Below are 21739 nucleotides of genomic sequence, written 5' to 3'. Positions count from 1 at the left end.
TTAAATTTTTAACACTTGTTTTTATTTTATGAAAAAATGTTTTAAAACTTATTTTTTATATTACTATTTAAGCTTTAAAGTTTTTTAGATAAGTGTTAAATTTTTATATTTTATGTAAACTAATTGGACACAACATCCAAACCCCTAAGAGGTGTTCTAGGTTCAATATGGTTTACACATTATTTAAAATTTTAACACTTGTTTTTATTTTATTAAAAAATGTTTTAAAGTTTTTTTTTAGATAATTGTTAAATTTTTAAATTTTGTGTAAACTAATTGGACACAACATCCAAACCCCTAAGAGGTGTTCTAGGTTCAATATGGTTTACACATAATGTAAATTTTTAACACTTGTTTTATTTTATTAAAAAATGTTTTAAAACTTATATTTTTATATTATTATTTAAACTTTAAGGTTTTTTAGATAAGTGTTAAATTTTTAAATTTTTTGTAAACTAATTGGATACAACATCCAAACTCCTAAGAGGTGTTCTAGGTTCAATATGGTTTACACATAATTTAAATTTTTAACACTAGTTTTTATTTTATTAAAAAATGTTTTAAGGTTTTTTAGATAAATGTTAAATTTTTAAATTTTGTGTAAACTAATTGTACACAACATCCAAACCCTAAGAGGTGTTCTAGGTTCAATATAGTTTACATAATTTAAATTTTTAACACTTGTTTTTATTTTCTTTAAAATGGTTTTAAGGGTTTTTAGATAGGGAAATTGTTAAAAATACCCCTTTTGGTGTGCCCCTTTTCAAAAATGCCCCTTTTAGATGTCCATTTTCAAAAATGCCCCTTTTTAAATCTGAAATTTTTATAAAGTTTTATTAGGTTTATAAGGTACTTATGGATTGTAACTACTACTTGAAGACTCGATCCAAGTATTTATAAGGTTTTATAAGGTGTTTTTAAAGGTTTTACAAGTTATTTTAAAGGATTTTTAAGGTTTTTCAAAGGTTTTACAAGATATTTTAAAAGTTTTTAAAGGTATTTAAAATGCATTTATAAGGTAGTTATAAAGTATTTATAAGATTTTAAATACATAGAAATGTAGTTTGTGTATGTTTTAATAATATTACATACATATTTGGGTAAGTCTTATATTTTTAAGAGCATTTTTTATAAGGTTTTAAAAAAGGAGTATTTTTGAAAAGTGGCATTGAAAAAGTGGCGTTTTTGCAAAAACCCCTTTTAGATAAGTGTTAAATTTTTAATTTTTGTGTAAACTAATTGGAAACAACATCCAAATCCTTAAGAGGTGTTCTAGGTTCAATAGAGTTTACACATAATTTAAATTTTTAATACTTGTTTTTATTTTATTAAAAAATGTTTTAAACTTATATTTTTATATTACTATTAAAACTTTAAGTTTTTTTGATAAATGTTAAATTTTTAAATTTTGTGTAAACTAATTGGACACAACATCCAATCTCCTAAGAGGTGTTCTAAGTTCAATATGGTTTACAGATAATATAAAGTTTTAACACATATTTTTCTTTTATTTTAAAATGTTTTTAAACTTATATTTTTATATTACTATTAAATCTATAAGGTTTTTTTTATAACGCACATATATATACATTTGGATTTCAGTTTTGTTGAAACTGTTATGTTAGAAAGTGTAAATGGCCTATTTGATATTTATAACGCACATGTATATACATTTGGATTTCAGTTTTTGTTGTTGTTGTAATAAAAAGATGGTTTCTGATGTCTACTATTTTTACTTCCTAAAAGTATTAAAAGTTTAAAACATTAGAAAGAGAGCATCTTTTGTTTACAAAAAAAAAAAAAAAGAGAGCATCTTTTATTGGAAGCAGAGAGATGATGTTTGTATAGTTGGTCAATATGGGCCTAAGTGATCTGCTTAATGGGCTTTTAAGTGGTTTTATTAGTTCCAAAACGCATCGTTTCGTTCGTTAAAATGACCGTTCGCAAATACGATGTCGTTTCAACCAAAATCCCAAAATCGATCGTCGTCTTCAATCGCACGCCGTGCCCTTCATTTTCAGAGTCTCTTTAGAGAGAGAAAGACAAAGTTCGTATTTTTCTTCAAGTTCTTTCAATTTCATTACAACACACGTCAAGACACATCACCCGCTTGGGGTGGGTCAAGTTTTTTTGGTGCAGAGACTTTAGGGTTTTTTCGAATTCAGCGAATGATTGTTCTCCGCAGGACTCAACTATCTACTTAGCTCGCGGAGATTTTTTGGTGTTTATGATGGAGCGATGAAGCAGCCATTCACTGGCCTGTTGATGAAGAGAGGTACTCTTTCTGGCTTCAGAAATTTCATTCAGCTCTTTTCACTTCGGTCTCGTGGCCTCAGTTTCTCAACTTTAACCGATACTAGACCTTTTCCTGATTATTCACCAAAGAAAGCTTCAGTGAGAGACACTGAGTTTGTACATCAAATCACTAATGTGATTAAGTTGCGTCGGGCTGAGCCTCTGAGGCGGAGTTTAAAGCCTTATGAATGCAAGTTCAAGACTGATCATTTGATTTGGGTTCTGATGAAGATTAAGTGTGATTACAGGTTGGTTCTTGATTTCTTTGATTGGGCTCGCTCCCGCAGAGACTCCAACCTTGAATCCCTTTGCATTGTTATTCATTTGGCTGTGGCGTCTAAGGATCTAAAAGTGGCTCAGTCTCTCATTAGCAGTTTTTGGGAGAGACCAAAGTTGAATGTTACTGAATCCTTTGTACAGTTTTTTGATCTTTTAGTATATACTTACAAGGACTGGGGTTCGGATCCTCGTGTATTCGATGTTTTCTTCCAAGTACTCGTCGAATTCGGAATGCTCCCTGAGGCGAGAAAAGTCTTTGAGAAGATGTTGAATTACGGATTGGTTTTATCTGTTGATTCTTGCAACGTATACCTTGCCCGTCTTTCGAAAGATTGCAATAAAACTGCAACAGCAATTATAGTGTTCAGGGAATTTCCGGAAGTGGGTGTTTGTTGGAATGTTGCTTCTTATAACATCGTTATTCATTTTGTTTGTCAACTTGGGAGGATAAACGAAGCCCACCATCTACTCCTGCTTATGGAGTTGAAGGGCTACACCCCTGATGTAATCAGTTACAGTACAGTGATAAATGGATACTGTAGATTTGGGGAACTTGACAAGGTTTGGAAGCTCATTGAAAAAATGAAACAGAAGGGGCTGAAGCCGAATTCTTATACTTATGGTAGTATAATTGGTTTGCTCTGTAGAATTTGTAAGCTAGCCGAAGCAGAGGAGGCTTTTTCAGAGATGATAGGGCAGGGCATACTTCCTGACACTATAGTGTACACAACTCTTGTTGATGGTTTCTGCAAGCGAGGGGATATTCGGGCTGCATCGAAGTTTTTTTATGAGATGCACTCTCGGGATATTACACCAGATGTTTTGACATATACTGCTATTATATCAGGGTTTTGTCAGATTGGCGACATGGTGGAGGCTGGTAAACTATTTCATGAAATGCTTTGCAGGGGTTTAGAGCCGGATATCATTACTTTTACTGAACTTATGAATGGATACTGCAAAGCAGGGCATATAAAAGATGCTTTTAGGGTCCACAATCACATGATTCAGGCAGGGTGCTCCCCAAATGTTGTTACATACACCACATTAATTGATGGGCTTTGTAAGGAAGGGGACTTAGATTCAGCGAATGAACTTCTCCATGAAATGTGGAAAATAGGTCTTCAGCCAAATATTTTTACTTATAATTCCATTGTCAATGGTCTATGTAAGTCGGGTAATATCGAGGAGGCAGTTAAACTGGTTGGAGAATTTGAAGCTGCGGGACTTAATGCAGACACTGTAACTTATACAACCTTAATGGATGCCTACTGTAAATCAGGGGAGATGGATAAGGCTCAAGAGATTTTGACGGAGATGCTCGGGAAAGGGCTTCAACCTACTATTGTCACGTTCAACGTTCTAATGAATGGTTTTTGTTTGCATGGGATGTTGGAAGATGGTGAGAAGCTATTAAATTGGATGTTGGCAAAGGGTATAGCGCCTAATGCAACCACATTTAATTGTCTCGTGAAGCAATATTGCATTAGAAATAACCTGAAGGCAGCAACTGCAATTTATAAAGACATGTGTTCGCGGGGAGTAGAACCTGATGGTAAGACGTATGAGAATTTAGTTAAAGGCCATTGCAATGCTAGGAACATGAAGGAAGCATGGTTTTTATTCCAAGAAATGAAAGGGAAAGGATTTAGTGTCTCTGTCAGCACATACAGCGTTCTCATCAAAGGATTCTTCAAGAGGAAGAAATTCGTGGAGGCGAGAGAAATTTTTGACCAAATGAGAAGAGATGGATTAGCTGCGGATAAAGAAATTTTTGACTTTTTCAGTGATACAAAATACAAGGGCAAGAGGCCAGATACAATTGTAGATCCTATTGATGAAATAATAGAGAATTACCTTGTAGATGAGCAACTAAGGGAAGCCAATTAGCTGGTGGTAGGTCAGAACTCAGAAGTTAACCTTAGTGAGAATGAATGTGGTTTTCAAGGAAAACATTGATGCCTGTTTCGGAGTGGTAGAAGCATCAGGTCGTTAAGGAGCTATTTGGATTGACATCAAGTATAAGCTTCTGATAAATCTGTTAGCAGATGACCATTTTTGTGCATGTAACAGCTACCGGCAGCACTTCAGGAGGATTTTGCTTCTCTGCCAACACAACTTGCATCTTTAGACAAGAGTATCTGTGAAGTCCTCCTTCAACTTCCTTGTTTATTTCCTTATGTGTGAGGATTTCTGCAGGTTCACAATCTTACTGATTTGTCCTGAGAACTGAACTGATGCTGGTGCAACTGCTCCATTTTGGCGATTTTCATCAGCCTCCTATCCAGATCTCAAAGTTGTAGACCCTGTTAGTGCTCTTCGAGGTAACAAAAAGAAAACCATGGTCCTTGAAATTCAAGGGTGCGTACTTCTCACATATTTGCTTATCCCTGCTTTTTAATTGTAGGGATATGTTTATTAATCCTGTAGCGCCAACTTCTGATCGCATGGTACATCGTGTTCTTAATGCTCATCGAGGGCTTCCCAATGAAGAAGATGTAAGAGAGCTTAAACTAGTTTTATTTCTTCTTTTTGGATTATTAATATAGTATCTGCTATGACTTTGCATTAGTAGCAGTCTAGTCTTAGGCACACTCAGGCTGTTTCAATTGGATATTACGTCATTCATCGCACATATTTTTGGTTACAGACTAGTCATCTTTGTATAAGTAGGTGTGATTTTCTAACATTAATCCATGGAGTTGAAAACATGGTAGTTGAGACATTTGTTCAGGGTTCTTGATCTACTTACAGTTAAACTGGGAAGATGGAAAGATTTTTCGGTATTTTATGTCTTTATTTTTCCTGACTACTTTATAGTATTACATATAACTCTCTTTTCGGATTTTGCAGACAAGAGCCAAATAATCTCCAGGAGTCCTTAACCTTAAACCTAATTATTACACATTTGAGGCCAATCCAAGAACAAGATTTTCTTGGTGTAATATTGAGGTCTCGGGGTTTGGACATAGTGCATGATGACAGTGTAGAATGTAGAAACAGTGCATTATGCAAAATGTATTTGTGATACTTTTGTCATATTTGAAAAATGTTACAGTTTAACATTGTTACTAAGAGTCTAAGATTGTCAAATTTGTGATACATGTATTGATAATAATTTATAGCTTAATAGTCCGAGAGCTCCGGCCTCTTTCTCCGTCAACTGCTCCGCCACTCACATGCCATTAATTGAAAGTTTCTTTATTACTTCGAACATATATTATCCGAATCTTCTAAGCATTTAGTAAGATCATCTCCATCATTAAAAAAAAATAAATATAATAAAAAAGGAGGAGAAATGTTGAGATATGTTTCTCATTTGAGAAATGTTGAGAAACGGAGCTTTTAACATACCTTTTTGACAGTTGTCATTGTTTGATTGGTTTAATTTTTATTTATGATTTAAAAATTTAATAAATAATCAAAATGAATAAAATATTATATTTAAACATATAACAAATAATCAAGCATAAAAATAACTGGCAAATATAAGATAAATTTTTAAAATATGAGCTCATATGTATATTGACTTTCTGTAAATTTGTTTATAATGATTAACGATATATATGATTATTTGTTTCAATAATGTGTGAGCTAGTTAATCACATGTTTTTTTGGGTCAACATCTAGTGAATCACATGTTTTTTTGGGGTCAACATCTAGTTAATCACATGTCATGTGATATATTCTATGTGTATGATCTCGTCATGTACACATATATTTATCACTTTTTACTTTCATTTTAAAACATATTTTACAATCCACTAACGGTATCATGACCGTTTATACAAAAAAGGCTTATAGATATGGCTAATTAACTACATTGGCCGTGACTTGTATTGTATACAATCGAACGATTGCAAGATTGCTCAAGCCCACGAACCGTTGAGTAAATTTTGGACGTACTTATTGTTGTTCACCCAAAAAGAAAATAAATTTATACCAAGAATAATACTTATATACAAATATATGATAAATATGTGCAAAAATGTTATCGTTGATACAACGACCGTTGCTCCTAAAAATTCGATATCAACCATGTGTGAACCTAATGATTGGAAATGTAAACTCTTTTATCAATCATAAAAAGAATTCTTATCATATAGATCGCACATGTACTTAATTGTACCATAGACTCCAATAACTAACCAATCATGCTATCTCTATATATATACCATGCATGATGCATCAAAATCAATCCAAATACAAACTCAAAACTCACATATAAGAAATGACAAAACCAGCTATAACATTTCCCCTTCTCTTCACACTTCTCACCTTCATCGATGTCTCGAGCACCGCCTCCAACGTTTTCAACGTCGTTAGCTTCGGGGCCAAACCGGACGGAGTCACCGATTCTACCGCAGCATTCCTCAAGGCATGGCAACGGGCTTGTGGCTCGGCATCTTCAGCCACGGTGGTGGTTCCCAACGGGACATTTCTATTGAAGGTAATAACGTTTGGAGGGCCATGCAAGAGCAAAATCACATTTCAAGTGACCGGAACCGTCGTTGCTCCGGAAGATTACAGGACCTTTGGCAATTCCGGTTACTGGATTCTCTTCAACAAGGTTAACAGATTCTCACTGGTCGGTGGGACTTTCGACGCTCGAGCTAATGGGTTCTGGTCTTGCCGGAAATCTGGTCAGAATTGTCCTCCCGGTGTTAGGGTATGCTTCTTTCGGTCTCTCCTCTATCTCTAGTTTGAATTTTTTTTTAATGTTTTTTCTCTCTAGTTTGAATTTAAATGCGTGCTTACATAATTATGCGTTACATATATAATATCTATGTACGTCAACTAAAATATTGGGCTGTGACATGAATAAGCAAACATTTTTTTTAATTACTATGTATCAAACGAACTCTATTTGGCTACCTTATTCATAATTATATATATATAAAAAAAAAGTAAATTTGGCCGGCGAAACCAATCTCATAAAATCTTTGATGCATTATTATAGTCAATATCGTTCAACTCGGCAAAAGACGTGATCATAAGTGGAGTGAAATCGATGAACAGCCAGGTCAGCCATATGACCCTCAACGGTTGCACCAATGTAGTCGTCCGTAACGTCAAGCTAGTGGCTCCCGGAAACAGCCCAAACACCGACGGTTTCCACGTCCAGCTCTCCACCGGAGTCACATTCACCGGAAGCACCGTTCAGACCGGAGACGATTGTGTAGCTATCGGCCCTGGTACCCGCAACTTCCTCATCACCAAACTTGCTTGTGGCCCAGGTCACGGGGTTAGGTATACACACGCTCTTAATTTTCATAATGATTCATGTAGAACTTGAATATAGTATAAATTATTAACTCTGAGAAAGTAATGAATTTCAAACTCAAGTTAGCAAATAAGTAGACGATTGGTCATAACTCATATGTTATATATGTGATGATTCGCAGCATTGGGAGCTTGGCGAAGGAACTGAACGAAGACGGAGTAGAGAACGTGACAGTATCGAGTTCGGTATTCACCGGATCACAAAACGGCGTGAGAATAAAGTCATGGGCGAGGCCGAGCACCGGATTCGTTAGAAACGTCTTCTTCCAAGACCTAGTCATGAAGAACGTCGAAAACCCAATCATAATCGACCAAAACTATTGTCCTACTCACGAAGGTTGCCCTAATGAGGTATATCCATATCGCATTTTTTTATCCGATCAATCCAATATTTTATATCAACTTAGTCAAATAATGTTTTCGTATGTATTAGTATTCTGGGGTGAAGATAAGCCAAGTGACATATAAGAACATACAAGGAACGTCGGCGACACAGGAAGCAATGAAGCTGGTGTGTAGCAAGAGCAGTCCATGCACAGGAATCACATTACAGGACATTAAGCTTATTTACAACAAAGGAACTCCTGCTACGTCCTTGTGTTTCAATGCTGTTGGGAAAAGTCTTGGTGTTATTCAACCTACTAGTTGTCTAAACCGATGATATCATTAATATCTTGATGTAAATTTATTTGTTGTAAGATGAAATGGTAAATTGTTATTAGGGGATTTGACCTTGCATCTTTTAATTGTAATGTTACCGTGACGATTATAAGATTAATTAGAACGGTGATCCAAATAATTTTGGGATATCAACCGGTTTGAGAGTACCAAAGGTTCTTGTTTCTGTATCAAATTGATCACCTTTAAAAAAAAAATTCTCTGTAACACACAAATTATTTAATTTTTTTTTTCATTAATAAAATACTGTTTTTAATAACTAAGAAAATGGAAGACTTTGGTCATAACAACATTGTACTTCTTTGTATTTTTTTTTTCTTTGGTCAGCAGAGAGCTTGTTTTAAAAGCAAAATATAAGACAAATCTAGAAGAAATTGAATAAAAAGAGATCGTTCAGTTTCCTATCTTCTCTCCGTCTAAATCTTGCCGGAGCTTCTGTTTCCGTTTTTTTTTCTAATCCGAGAAGTTGTATTGGCCCGTTACAAAGCCCAATTGGAATGATTTTTTTTTTACGTCTAGATTTATTATTTATTGCAAATTATGAGAACGGTTATATAGACATCCACGACCAGACAACACTTCTCTCTGCGTAGAATCCTAGAGAACGGCTATAATTGTACTTCGCTGGAGATCTCCTGCACACTTGCCTCCTTTAATCTGCAAATTTATTAATAAATCGCAATATCTGGGACTCGAACCCCAGACCTCTTAGTGTAGAAGCATTAATTAACCTTTGGTCAACCAATGGGCCAAGATGGCTTCCACAATTGAAATGATTATTCATGAATTTTAATTTAAAAGAAAAAAGATTATAGATTTTGGAAATTTAACGAAACTAGTAATTAAATAGAAAACAAAAGGAATATATATATATATATATATAGACGGAGATGCTGAAGATGCTGTCGCTCCCTCACGCTCTCTATCTCCATGAGATACCCATAATAAAAATAAATCAAAAATAAATGAAAAATAATTTTTTAATCAAAAAAGCTGAGACACTTTGAAACAAATTTCTCATTTGAGACACTTTGAGACACTCTCTCTCTCATACACATGTCACTCTTATATTGGTTTAACAATATTTTAAAAAAATATAATTACTCTAAGATTTTTAATATCAATTAAATAGTTTATAAGTTACTATTTTTTATTTTTTATTTTTCTACAATTCATAAAATAAAATTATCTATATATCAAGTTCCATTATACAAAAGCTTAAACTATTTATTAATATAATTTTAATTGATATTAGTTAAGGTTAATATAAATATAAATTAATATTTTAGTTAATAAAATACTATAATATTAGAAAATAAATCTGAGATGAATAATCTGATATTTTGTCAACATTTTGATATTTTGATAAATAATGTGTTATCTTTTGTCATATGGCAAAAGTTTGGCGCATACATGGCAAAAGTTTGGCGCATCATCAAGTGAAGAGTAAAACATATATTATCTATTTTTGTTTTGTATGTTTTTATTTGCATTTTAATTTATGTTATCATGGTTTTATATGTAATTTTGTGTTTAATTTATATATCTTTATTATGGTTTTATATGTTTAAAATTCAATTTATGTTTAATTGTGGTTTTAAAAATAATAGTCTCTTTAATATATTATTTATAATTAATAGTACTATTAATTAATATTTTTAAAATTATTAATATTCATTATATTATTTACTTCTATAAAAATATAATTATTTTGTTTGAGTGACTATATTTAAGATATAATTTGATATGTTTACAAATATTATTGAAAAATTAAATTTAATATAAAAATAAAAATATTATATTAATGAGACACCCATAGAGATATCTCACCAATAGAAGTAGAATTTTAGTGTGAATTTTTCTAAATAAATTAAACATAAAAATATTAATATTATATTGGTGAAACACTCTATGTGTGTCTACCATTGGAGATGCTCTTACATTGGGGAATCACCTGCTTCCTCGGTCTCGAACTTGTAGCAGATTCTCGGTTCGACTGCTTTCTCTTCTCTCGTCTAATCTCTTATTAATCCTGTAGATAAAACACACAACAACCACCAATCAATGAATTCAACTAGAGCGGCGCAAGAATACTATACCCATAGAGAATATGGCTGTTGAATTCAAAATGTCAACAACGAATTAGCTAATATATATATAGATATTGACTTTCTGTAATTCTGATCATAATGATTAATGAATATGATTGGGTCCGTTTCAATAATTTGTGAGCTAGTTAATCACAAGTCTTTTTTTGTTTGGGTCAACTGCTAGTTGATCACATGTCATGTATCATATAAATATGCGGCGATGTCGTCATTTATACATATTTATCACTTTTCACCTACATTTTAAATTCTATTTCACAATATAACGGTATTAACCGTGATGTGCATATTATATGTACAGATATAATTGAAAGATTGCAAGGTTTGCTCAAGTTAATATTTATTTATATTGGCCTTCAATTAGAAAATCTTGATTGTGACAGTTTTCCTAATATTTCCCAAACAGAAATTAGCATTTAGCTGCAGGAAATGGACAAATGGCAGACGGCAAATTTGTATGGATTATTTTTCATAATCTTTTTTAAAGATTATATTATTTGTGGTAGTGATGCATTCCATGATCATTTTACCTTCTTGGAGAAAACAATATTTTAAAGATTAGGGTTGATATTATTAATTTAATTTTTATTAAAAAAAAAATTCCTATTTTTATAGTAGTTCTTTTAGGAGTTTGTAAAATAGGAGTTTGTATAAAAAAAAAAAAAAAAAAAAATCAACTCTATACACTTAGTGTTCTTATCAAACGCTGAGTAATTTCATGCATTTATTTTTTGTTATCAATAAATAAACACAACACGTATGTACGTATCGAGAATTGAAAATATGATACATATACATATATCTATGGCCCATATTTTATGGGAAATTGATAATGTGCAAAAATGTCATCGTTAATACAACGACCGTTGCTCCTAAAAGTACGATATCAACCATGTGTGCACCTAATGATTGGAAATGTAAACTCTTTTATCTATCATAGAAAATTCACAATCTCTTATCATTTAGATTCCATATGTACTTAATTGTACCATAGACTCCAATAACGAACCAATTAATTATGCTCTCTTTCCCTATATATACCCATGCATCAAATCAATTCAAACACAAACATAAACACAAACACAACCTCAAACTCACATATAAAAGATGACAAAACCAGCTATAACATTTCCACTTATCTTCACACTTCTAACCTTCATCGATGTCTCGAGCAGCGCCTCCATCGTTTTCAACGTCGTGAGCTTCGGGGCCAAACCAGACGGAGTCACCGATTCCACCGCAGCATTCCTCAAGGCATGGCAAGGGGCTTGTGGCTCGGTATCTTCAGCCACGGTGGTGGTCCCCACGGGGACATTTTTGTTGAAGGTAATAACGTTTGGAGGACCATGCAAGAGCAAAATCACATTTCAAGTGGCCGGAACCATCGTTGCTCCGGAAGATTACAGGACCTTTGGCAATTCCGGTTACTGGATTCTCTTCAACAAGGTTAACAGATTCTCACTGGTTGGTGGGACTTTCGACGCTCGAGCTAATGGGTTCTGGTCTTGCCGGAAATCTGGTCAGAATTGTCCTCCCGGTGTTAGGGTACATATGCTTCTCCTCTATCTCAAGTTATTGTGGATAATTAAACACTACAATCTAATATTCATACATAAGAGCAAGCACCTTAATGCAAAAGAGCAATAATATATTAGTAATAGATTATTATTAATAATTAAATAGTCAAGAATCTATATTCAATTATTTACTTACGATTAAAAAACATAGGAAGTTGATAAATTTTCAACTATACTTCAAATACATATATTTTTTTTAATATGTAATTACGCCAACTTAGTATAGTAAGTTTTATAATAATGAGTTTTGGACAAGGGCATGGATTCTTTGGTAAAAAAAAAATGACAATTATAATCTTATTTACTAATAAATGGCATATATTAATTACTGTAGTCAATATCGTTCAACTCGGCAAAAGACGTGATCATAAGTGGAGTGAAATCCATGAACAGCCAGGTCAGCCATATGACCCTCAACGGTTGCACCAATGTGGTCGTCCGTAACGTCAGGCTGGTGGCTCCCGGAGACAGCCCAAACACTGACGGCTTCACCGTTCAATTCTCCACTGGAGTCACATTCACCGGAAGCACCGTTCAGACCGGAGACGATTGTGTTGCTATTGGTCAGGGGACCCGCAACTTCCTTATTTCCAAGCTTGCTTGTGGCCCAGGTCACGGGGTTAGGTATACACCACCGTCTAATTTCTTCGAGTAATTAAAATATATCATTAATTATGAGGAATCATGAATTTCCAACTCAAAACTAGCAATGCCTTCACTCTGGTCATAGCTCATATGATTATGTGATGATGACTCGCAGCATCGGGAGCTTGGCAAAGCAGTTAAACGAAGACGGAGTAGAGAACGTGACAGTATCGAGTTCGGTATTCACCGGAACACAAAACGGCGTGAGGATAAAGTCATGGGCGAGGCCGAGTACCGGATTCGTTAGGAACGTCTTCTTCCAAAACCTAATCATGAAGAACGTCCAAAACCCTATCATAATCGACCAAAACTACTGTCCCTCCAAGCAAGGTTGCCCTACTGAGGTATATCCAAATCATACTTTTGATCACACATATCCATTATGCTATATATCGACTTAGTACTCAAATAACTAATCAAAGATTTATGTTAATGTATGTATTAGCATTCAGGGGTGAAGATAAGCCAAGTGACCTATAAGAACATACAAGGAACGTCGGCGACACAGCAAGCAATGAACCTGGCTTGTAGCAAGAGCAATCCGTGCACAGGAATCACATTACAGGACATTAAGCTTATTTACAACAAAGGAACCCCTGCTACTTCCTTCTGTTTCAATGCTGTTGGGAAAAATCTTGGTGTTATTCAACCTACTAGTTGTCTAAACAGATAAAATTGTAAGATGAAACGGTGAAATCTTATTAGGGAACTGATTTTTCAAATAGTTTTCTGTAACAAGGTATGATCACCAATTTCTGTAACATACAAAAATATAGTAGTTTTTTTTTTTTTTCATTAATAAAATATTATTTTCAAGAAGACTTTGACTTGTTGTCACCATCACATTGTGTGCTTTTGCTCTTTGATCTTTGATTTGGACAACAAAAATATAAAACAAAACTAAAGAAATTAGGGAAAAGAATATAAAAAAATATTATAGATTTTGGAAAATTTAACGAAATTAATAAGAAAAGAGATGGTTTGCTAATTAAATACTAGTTGAATAGCTAGCTGATGATGCAGTCACTCACAGTCTCTCTCTCTCCTGCGCATATTCCTGGGCTTCGTCAATGGCTTAGAACAGAACAGAATCTTACAAAAAGCGTCGAGATTTACAAATCAATCTATTGGGTTTCTCAGATTTGTTCAAGATCTTTGTTTAATCTAAGGGAGACACGCATATGAGTTATTTGGCTCCTGTAATGGAGAAGCAAGAGAGCTTTCGAGGTAACTCTGTGGAGGAACAGCAGAGTCTCAGATGCGTTAGAAAGGGAAGAGCTTTGGAGAAGCAAGTTAGTTTCCTAGCTGGGAATGTTGTAGAGAAACATGAAATCAAAGGAAGAGCAATGGAGAATCAAGAGAGGCCAATGGAGAGGCAGAGAAGCTTCCGTGGGTTCGTTGAGAAGCAGAAAAGCTTTAGGGTAGTGATGGAGAGACAGTTAAGTTTCATGCATGGTGGTAAAAGAGGGGACTCTCCTCTTCATATCGGAGCTCGAACAGGGAATTTGGGAAAGGTTATGAAATTGATTCGAGGCTGTAACGGCATTGAAGAGTTGAAGGAGTTGTCATCAAAGCAGAACCTAGAAGGAGAGACTCCTCTTTATAGTGCAGCAGAAAATGGGCATTCGTTAGTTGTTGAACAGATGTTGAAACATATGGACCTTGATACTGCATCAATTAAAGCTCGCAACGGTTTTGATCCTTTCCATATCGCTGCAAAACAAGGCCATCTCGGTAAGTGGAACTTTAGATATCTGATGATAACTTGAAGACCTGGTTTTAGTGAACACCTTCTTGAAATGAATCTTGGAATGTGCGTTGTCTTTTGCAGAGGCATTGAAGAAATTGTTGGAGACATTTCCGAATCTGGCTATGCGGTGGATTTATCGTGTACAACTGCATTGCACACGGCTGCCACACAAGGACACATTGATGTGGTGAATCTTCTTTTAAAGACAGATTCTCATTTAGCTAAGATAGCTAAGAACAATAGGTAAAACTGCGCTTCATTCTGCAGCGCGAATGGGGCACAGAGAAGTGGTTAAATCTTTGATAGGTAATGATGCAAGCATCGGGTTTAGAACCGATAAAAAAAGGACAAACAGCGCTTCACATGGCTGTCAAAGGTCAAAACGAAGGGATTGTTCTTGATTTGGTGAAACCAGATCCTGCGGTTTTGAGTGTTGAGGATAACAAAGGGAATACACCATTGCACATTGCCACAAACAAAGGCCGTATTAAGGTATCATCACCATGAGTTCCCCCTCGAGTTTTTCAATCTACATGAATTCTTATGAACTGCTTCTTGCCTTTGCTTGCAGATTGTGCGATGTTTGGTATCATTTGATGGAATTAACCTCAATGCTATGAATAAGGCTGGAGATACTGCACTTGATATAGCTGAAAAGATTGGAAACCCAGAGCTTGTGTCGGTTCTGAAGGAAGCAGGAGCTCCTACAGCTAAAGATCTTGGGAAGCCTCAAAACCCGGCTAAGCAACTTAAGCAAACGGTCAGCGACATTAAACACGAGGTACAATCTCAGCTCCAACAGTCTCGCCAAACGGGTGTTAGGGTTCGGAGAATCGCAAAGAGACTGAAGAAGCTTCACATTAACAGTTTAAACAACGCTATAAACTCAGCAACCGTTGTTGCTGTCCTAATCGCAACAATTGCATTTGCAGCAATCTTCACTATTCCTGGGCAATATGAAGAAGACAGGACAAAGGGACTGTTGTTGTTAGGAGAAGCCCGCATAGCCAACAAAGCCCCGTTTTTAATCTTCTTCATATTCGACAGCTTGGCGCTGTTCATATCTTTGGCTGTTGTTGTGGTGCAGACTTCAGTTGTGGTGATTGAGCAGAAGGCAAAGAAGAAGCTTGTGTTTGTGATCAACAAGCTCATGTGGTTGGCTTGTTTGTTCATATCCATTGCCTTTGTTTCTCTTTCGTTTATCATTGTGGGTAAGGAGGACATTTGGCTGGCGATTTGTGCAACGCTTATTGGCGGGACGATTATGCTAACCACGATAGGTGCGATGTGTTACTGTGTGGTCATGCATAGGATTGAGGAATCTAAACTAAAAAGCTTAAGGAAAGAGAGAAGCAAATCGAAATCTTTCTCACTCTCTCATATGCCTTTAGAGTCAGAGATTCTCAACGGCGAATTCAACAAGAGAATGTATGCACTCTGAGACTAAAATCTCCAGAACACAGTTTAATGTAAGAGTAACAAATGTATACATGGGTCACGTACCTGTAGTTTAGATTCAAGTGAGGAGATACAAAAGTTGAATACATGCTACCTGAGGAACAGTCTCAAAGCAAATCTACAATTTCTGACACAATGGATTTTCTAAAGAATCAACGAATGAATAAAAGCGATTCTTCACCTGATGCATTTGTTTTGGGATGACTTTGTTGTTCTTCTGCTCTAAGATCTAGTTAAAACATTCAAAGTTACAAGAGCTCATCACCGGCTTTTACCTCGTCTAACCGAGTCTTCGGTTCTTGGTCTAGTGCTTCCATTACGGGTAATATCTGTTGGGTAACGACGTGAACCGCCTAAGTTTTTTGTTAGGTTCGTGGGTCTGTTCTCAAGGAGACATACTCTGGCCGAGAAGCAGTGACGGACTTTGATAGAGTGGCTTGTCAATGTAGTTGAGCAGCTTCCTCGAATGTTCACCGTCAGGATTGCTTCTTTATCTCGAGTGTCTTCGCACCACCAATTCTGTGGGATGCCATCAACACATTCCTCCATTGAGTGAAAATCTTCCTGATGAACTTTAACGTCCACGGATCCTTCTGGATTTATTATCCCGGCCGCGGGCGAAACCTAAAAGAAGAAAATTCTTGTATATCACTAAATCTTGAATACTACATGAATTTCATTTGGCGTCAAAGGAGAATTCAATACCTCAAGCCAGCGTGGTAGGCCAAAGGAGCCTCGTGGATTATAGTCAGAATCTTCTCCGTCATCCTTAACTACAGCCTGACCGCTGCACAGAATGTTAAAAATGGCTTTGCTCGTGGGTGAATTGTTTGTGATTGTTAGGATGACTGTGTCTTGACTCTGAAGAACAATGTTGTTGGTGCTCACAAAAGTTTCTGGAACAAATCTTAAATCTTCGAATATGGATAAAATCTTCTCATTAGACCTTATTATTTTCCCCAGTTCCTGTCTCCGCACAGATTTATCAACATGAGCTATTGTCGCATGAAATTTGCAGCGCACGGGTTTGTGATCGCTCTCAGTAACATCCATGCAAGCTTCATACCTGTTGAAACACGCAGGTGGAACGTTAGAATGGAGAAAACACATTGAAGAGACCGGAAAAAGAGAGAGAGACATCAAGAAGGTCGTAATGAAACCATACATTATGACTGATGAAACTACAGGGCATTGCAAATTGCTCTCTGAGAATGGGCTTGATTGAGTGTCTCTATATATAACTCTGTCACACCACGCAGGAATTCGCTTTTTCTCCCCTGAATCATATCCTGGAGAGTACACAGCACAGGGAGTCTAAATTTTCTGGAGCCACCAATTCTTACAAACAGAGGAAAAAATGCAGAAAACAGAGCAGAACAAAGCACTTTTTTCAAATTCATATATATTTATCAAATCCACTTTTACCTCCAAGGCCTGAGCGATTCCTTTCAAATTTGTAAGTCGGAGGGAAAGTGATTAATGCCTCACGCATTCCTTGGAAGACTTTTCCAACCTTCATCTCTGCTCTAAGTTGGTCTCTTTCTCTGAGCCAATCAAAGGATCGCTGTGAAATGAAGTCTCTTGCTTCATCATAGGTTATACCAAACAGCCTATAGTTGAAATCACCAAAAAATGTGACCATGTCTGCTGCTGCAAGATCAGACTTGATTTCTTCAGCGCCGGTGCTTGGAATCTGGAAAACAGAGAAACATATGTTCAGTACAAAATTGAAGAAGCAAACAACATAAACTCAGGACCGACATCGTGAAGCAAGGATAGAATTTAAGTGTATAAGTAATGGTGATATGATAAGAACATACAGTGTTACTCTTTGTTGTATAAGCTGAAGTTGAGACACCAGCTGCAAGAGAGAGGGCCCATGGCAAACCGGAAGAATAAAGCAGCCAAAATAAATATGTGGAAAAGCCAAGTGAGCAAGACAAAAACAGGTACGGCACCATACCAGCTGCAGCGTTACTTAGATTTTGTCCTCGGGAAAAGACCATCAATCGGAAAATGTGATTGAAATCCGCGTTTCTGCGATTAACCGCCTCCAAATGTGCAGCCAAGTGGCAATTCACAAAGCACATTATCCGGTCATAAACTCTGATTCTCAGACCTACACCTCCCTATTTTGACAAGTAGAACATTAATGTGTGCAAACGCAACAAGTACCTCATAGAGAAGAAAATTTGAGTTAATTTATAACGCATCCTCATCTACATCTTAGCGAGATAGAAGAGATTACACATTGCAGCAAAAGGCTAAGTTTTTTCCAGTAATTGTGTTATCATTCAGCGGGTCATAAACATTGCAAGTAAGCAAAACATTTCATATATATCTCTCTCATTTGCATCTTCACAAGACCACAAGAACAAATAAATACTAAAGTACCGAAGCCGAAAGGCCTGAATGTGTGTAGTTTCATAATCAGAATTGAAGAAGTAAGGAGTAAGACATACCTTGTTGCCAATGGCACGGCCAAAACCACATGGAACTGCTGCAACATCAAGATCTCCAACATGACTTCTAATATCCTTCCTCGCCCTAAAGCAGAAAATCACAGCACACAATAAGTTTAATAAGTGAAGAAAAACAAGTGAAACAGCCTTTAGTTGGTTAACCATAGACGACACACAACTGCTGATCGTAAACCTTGCAAAAGTGTTGAATGACAAGCACGAGAATGCAACATGTCATAACTGAACTTTCACTTACCAAAGAGATATCAGAAGTCCTGCCAACTGCCTTGAACCCATACGCTCGAAAGTGTTTTTCTCATCAAGTGCTTTTCCAATTGCATCAATCCACCATTGCCCCACAGCACTTCCTTCAAGTCCAACCTACAGCCGCGTTCCAAATATGAGGTGATATTTTGACCTTCAAGTGCTTTGCGCTATGGAAAAAGTTTTAGTCCAAATAAAATCAAGTGAAACAAAAGGAGTTACCGTTTCTTTAGCAGCAGACATGGCAAGGAAGCCTGCCCCCATCTCCACCTCTTGCAACCCAACAGCAACAATGCCTACATCTGAAGTGACAGAGCCCAGCCACGACATAAGTGCATCATGTGAAGCTCGTCCTTGACCAACATTCCAGGTACCAATTAAAATTCTAACATTGTCTTGTCTGGCATATAAAGTTTCCTTCTGAGACAATTCCGTACGGATTATGTTGTCCAGGGGTCCTGGAGATGTCACATACCATCCTCGTACTCCACCATGAGTGGCCAAACTGAAAATGAAACCACCACCTGCTGCTAGCTTTATCACAGGTTCATTGTGTGAAACCCAGCTTGAAATTAGCTTTCCGTCGGAATCCAAGACCTGGATGTAGCCACTTGCATAACCCACATATATTCGATCGCCAAAAGTGCAAAAGCACAAAACAGGCCGGTGATGGTGATTCACATCCCGCAAGCGGTTTCCATTTCCATCCCACTGAACAATGAGGCCACTTATGCTTCCAGTCCATATTGTTCCATCTACAGCTAACACGATAGCTTCTGTTTTCCTAGTATCTTCTGAAAACGCACCTGCACTTCTAGTGGCGACTCGGCGAACAGCTCCTGCAGCTCCCATTATAGCATTACGTGATCGCTGCAGAAAGCCCTGTGGTTTTTCCCTTTTTGAAGCCGAGAAGAACTTCAATTTCATTTCATCATCAACTTGTTGGTCTTGTATAGGTGGCATGTCCCCACGATTCTCAACTTGCCCCTCAACATTTAAAACTTTCAGAAGGTCTTTACTCCGAGCATCCCTGCACACTTATAATGATCAACAAGTGACTGAAAGGACCAGTCCTCCTACCAATGTGAGAAAAATAAAAGCCTACCAGATTGAGAATGAGAGTGACTGCACAGCCCACACTTTAGCTCTTACTGAATCGGCTAACAAAAACTTGACTTCTGAGGAAGATATGCTACATGTCCCATTGACAGTAACTTGGCTCCTTAGGTCAATGGCAGACCTCTCCACTAATAAAGCAGCCATGTGTTTCTCCTCCGGTTTAAGCAGCAGAGATTTCTCTAACGTATCCCAAGGCCATATTTTTATCACACCTCCTTCAGAACATGACCACATATCACCTACATCACAACCATAAGCATAAGCAAAGATCATTTTTTTTCACATCAATCAACTCCTCACAATCATAGGACTGAATCAAGAGTAAACTAACCATAAGAGCTAATAACAATGGAATTGACAGGACCACGATGAGCTAGCCACGAGATTCGCTCCTTGAAAGGATTTGAATCATCATCATCAGAAACAGAACTCTGATCCATCTTCCAAGCCCGGATTTTGCCATCCTTGTGACCACTCCACAAAAGCTTGTTGCTTTGGTCAGCCACCAAACACATTGTAGGAGAAGTAGTAACCGACTCCTGAAACGGCGCCGTATCTTCATCCCCTCGGCGTACCTGGCCACCAATACCACACCCAGCCTCATACGCATCTTCCAAATTCCAGAACCTCACACCATTCTCTTGACCAGCCCAAAGCTGCGTCTCCGTACAAGCAATGTTCCTCAAGAACTTCCCAGTCTGCGTCTCCCTTAACGGATGCGGCCTCAACTCAAGACACGGCGGACGTCCAGGATGCACCGCCGCGCGCACCGGGACCTTAAAAATCCCAGCGCCGCCTCCAGCGCCGATGAATTCAGGTAATGGCTCGGTGTCGTCATCCCCAAGACCGCCATTGGGAGGAGGATTAACGATGATGTAATCCTCAGCTCCGGCGTTGGTTTCATCAGCGGCGTTTTCTGTGATGTTACCTCCGGTGGAGAATTCGTCGTCGGAGGAATCGAAATAAACGGCTTCGGATGCTAATGTAGCGGATCTAGGAACCTCGTCGAGGCTGTGTTTGCGGATCTGATGGTGTGGCTTTTGATCGAATTGTAGGCTATAGGAATGCGTTTTACGTCGAGGCGGAACAGGGACGAGCGTAGCCAACGCCTCTTCGTCTTCTTCTTCGATGATTAGCGGTGAGTCCATGGTGGACGATGATGATCAGAGGAATTCAAGAAGTGGAGGAGATTTGGGAATGGGGACGAATGGCGAAGAAGAGAAAAGGGAGAGTGAGAGAGAGAGAGAGAATGAGAATGAGAATGAGAGGAGAGCACGTCGTGGTGGTGGGAGAGAGACAGAAGAGAGAAACATGAAGACGACAAGTGTACGGAAGCGAAAGTCTTGGTCTTTGTTGGTTTCCATGAGTCTGCTCTTTCTCCTTCTTCTTCTTCAGAGAGCAGACTCATGGAATGTTTTGTGATTCTCCAAGGAAGACGCAGTCAAAGAGAGATCATTATTATATATTTATGCTCCCAGTCCTTCTCACGTTCCTTTGTTTTATTCTTACGAATTTATTGTTAGGTCCCTTAGTTTTCTGATTTCTTGATTTTATTTTTTGTTTAATTACTTACATCCAGATCGTGCAAAATGCAAATGCATGGCATCTTTATTTCAATATGTTTATTTTTTGAAAGATACTAGTTATTAATGTTTTTTTCCACATACTGATATAATACCATTCAACAGTTCAGTAATGTGTAACGACAAGATTTCTTCAATTCCAGCTGTCGGTAATTAATATCAAAATGTCTTAAATGTTACCACTTGTCATGTTCCTAACTAGGATCAAGTGGCACAATCATGGGATATATTAAACCTT

General features: G+C 36.9%; 5 protein-coding genes across 6 annotated transcripts; 4 read left to right on the top strand and 1 right to left on the bottom strand.

Annotated features, from left to right (window-relative positions):
- The first annotated feature begins 1991 nt into the window (after nt 1-1991).
- On the top strand, nt 1992-5737 carry LOC110225183 (pentatricopeptide repeat-containing protein At1g05670, mitochondrial). Its single transcript, XM_021014210.1, has 3 exons — nt 1992-4898; nt 4982-5072; nt 5428-5737. Exon 1 carries the CDS (start codon nt 2239-2241, stop codon nt 4462-4464), a length of 2226 nt encoding a protein of 741 aa, XP_020869869.1. The 5' UTR covers nt 1992-2238; the 3' UTR covers nt 4465-4898; nt 4982-5072; nt 5428-5737.
- A 483-nt stretch (nt 5738-6220) lies between these two features.
- LOC9328368 (polygalacturonase) lies at nt 6221-8921 on the top strand. The gene is made up of 4 exons (XM_002892260.2): nt 6221-7243; nt 7535-7824; nt 7980-8208; nt 8291-8921. The coding sequence occupies exons 1-4, from the start codon at nt 6806-6808 to the stop codon at nt 8516-8518; spliced, it is 1185 nt and encodes a 394-aa protein (XP_002892306.1). The 5' UTR covers nt 6221-6805; the 3' UTR covers nt 8519-8921.
- A 2482-nt stretch (nt 8922-11403) lies between these two features.
- On the top strand, nt 11404-13787 carry LOC9325623 (polygalacturonase). Its single transcript, XM_002892259.2, has 4 exons — nt 11404-12188; nt 12555-12844; nt 12981-13209; nt 13311-13787. Exons 1-4 carry the CDS (start codon nt 11751-11753, stop codon nt 13536-13538), a joined length of 1185 nt encoding a protein of 394 aa, XP_002892305.1. The 5' UTR covers nt 11404-11750; the 3' UTR covers nt 13539-13787.
- Nucleotides 13788-13869: 82 nt separating this feature from the next.
- LOC110224781 (ankyrin repeat-containing protein At5g02620) lies at nt 13870-16104 on the top strand. Its single transcript, XM_021011913.1, is given in 6 exon segments — nt 13870-14599; nt 14697-14738; nt 14741-14856; nt 14858-14953; nt 14955-15107; nt 15187-16104. Coding segments are annotated over 6 exon segments (1830 nt in total). The 5' UTR covers nt 13870-14046; the 3' UTR covers nt 16057-16104.
- Nucleotides 16043-21549, bottom strand: LOC9325622 (type I inositol polyphosphate 5-phosphatase 13). 2 transcript variants are annotated; one of them, XM_021011912.1, is made up of 11 exons: nt 20250-21545; nt 19905-20157; nt 19022-19829; nt 18792-18916; nt 18536-18620; nt 18037-18202; nt 17894-17934; nt 17499-17766; nt 17239-17362; nt 16779-17139; nt 16043-16697 (listed from the first exon to the last, which is right to left on the bottom strand). In XM_021011912.1, the coding sequence occupies exons 1-11, from the start codon at nt 21064-21066 to the stop codon at nt 16335-16337; spliced, it is 3411 nt and encodes a 1136-aa protein (XP_020867571.1). In that variant the 5' UTR covers nt 21067-21545; the 3' UTR covers nt 16043-16334. The 2 variants fall into 2 exon arrangements, with proteins under 2 accessions (XP_020867571.1, XP_020867570.1); XM_021011911.1 differs by having other exon boundaries at nt 17894-18202; nt 20250-21549.
- Between the last annotated feature and the right edge of the window lie 190 nt (nt 21550-21739).

The sequence above is a fragment of the Arabidopsis lyrata genome, assembly GCF_000004255.2.
Source record: "Arabidopsis lyrata subsp. lyrata unplaced genomic scaffold ARALYscaffold_1, whole genome shotgun sequence".
Lineage (NCBI taxonomy): Eukaryota > Viridiplantae > Streptophyta > Magnoliopsida > Brassicales > Brassicaceae > Arabidopsis > Arabidopsis lyrata.
Note: the sequence above shows the minus strand (reverse complement) of the source record. Positions and strands in the feature narration are given on the sequence as shown.

Bases quoted from the DNA above. Each gene is read 5' to 3' on its own strand.
- LOC9325623 (XM_002892259.2), top strand. From the start codon at position 11,751: ATGACAAAACCAGCTATAACATTTCCACTTATCTTCACACTTCTAACC. The intron at 12,189-12,554 runs GTACATATGCTT...TAATTACTGTAG, and splicing joins ATTGTCCTCCCGGTGTTAGG to TCAATATCGTTCAACTCGGC. The intron at 12,845-12,980 runs GTATACACCACC...GATGACTCGCAG, and splicing joins GGCCCAGGTCACGGGGTTAG to CATCGGGAGCTTGGCAAAGC.
- LOC110225183 (XM_021014210.1), top strand. From the start codon at position 2,239: ATGAAGCAGCCATTCACTGGCCTGTTGATGAAGAGAGGTACTCTTTCT.
- LOC9325622 (XM_021011911.1), bottom strand. From the start codon at position 21,066: ATGGACTCACCGCTAATCATCGAAGAAGAAGACGAAGAGGCGTTGGCT. The intron at 17,767-17,893 runs GTATGTTCTTAT...TCTGTTTTCCAG, and splicing joins ATACAACAAAGAGTAACACT to ATTCCAAGCACCGGCGCTGA. The intron at 16,698-16,778 runs GTATTGAATTCT...TTCTTCTTTTAG, and splicing joins GCCTACCACGCTGGCTTGAG to GTTTCGCCCGCGGCCGGGAT.
- LOC9328368 (XM_002892260.2), top strand. From the start codon at position 6,806: ATGACAAAACCAGCTATAACATTTCCCCTTCTCTTCACACTTCTCACC. The intron at 7,244-7,534 runs GTATGCTTCTTT...GCATTATTATAG, and splicing joins ATTGTCCTCCCGGTGTTAGG to TCAATATCGTTCAACTCGGC. The intron at 7,825-7,979 runs GTATACACACGC...GATGATTCGCAG, and splicing joins GGCCCAGGTCACGGGGTTAG to CATTGGGAGCTTGGCGAAGG.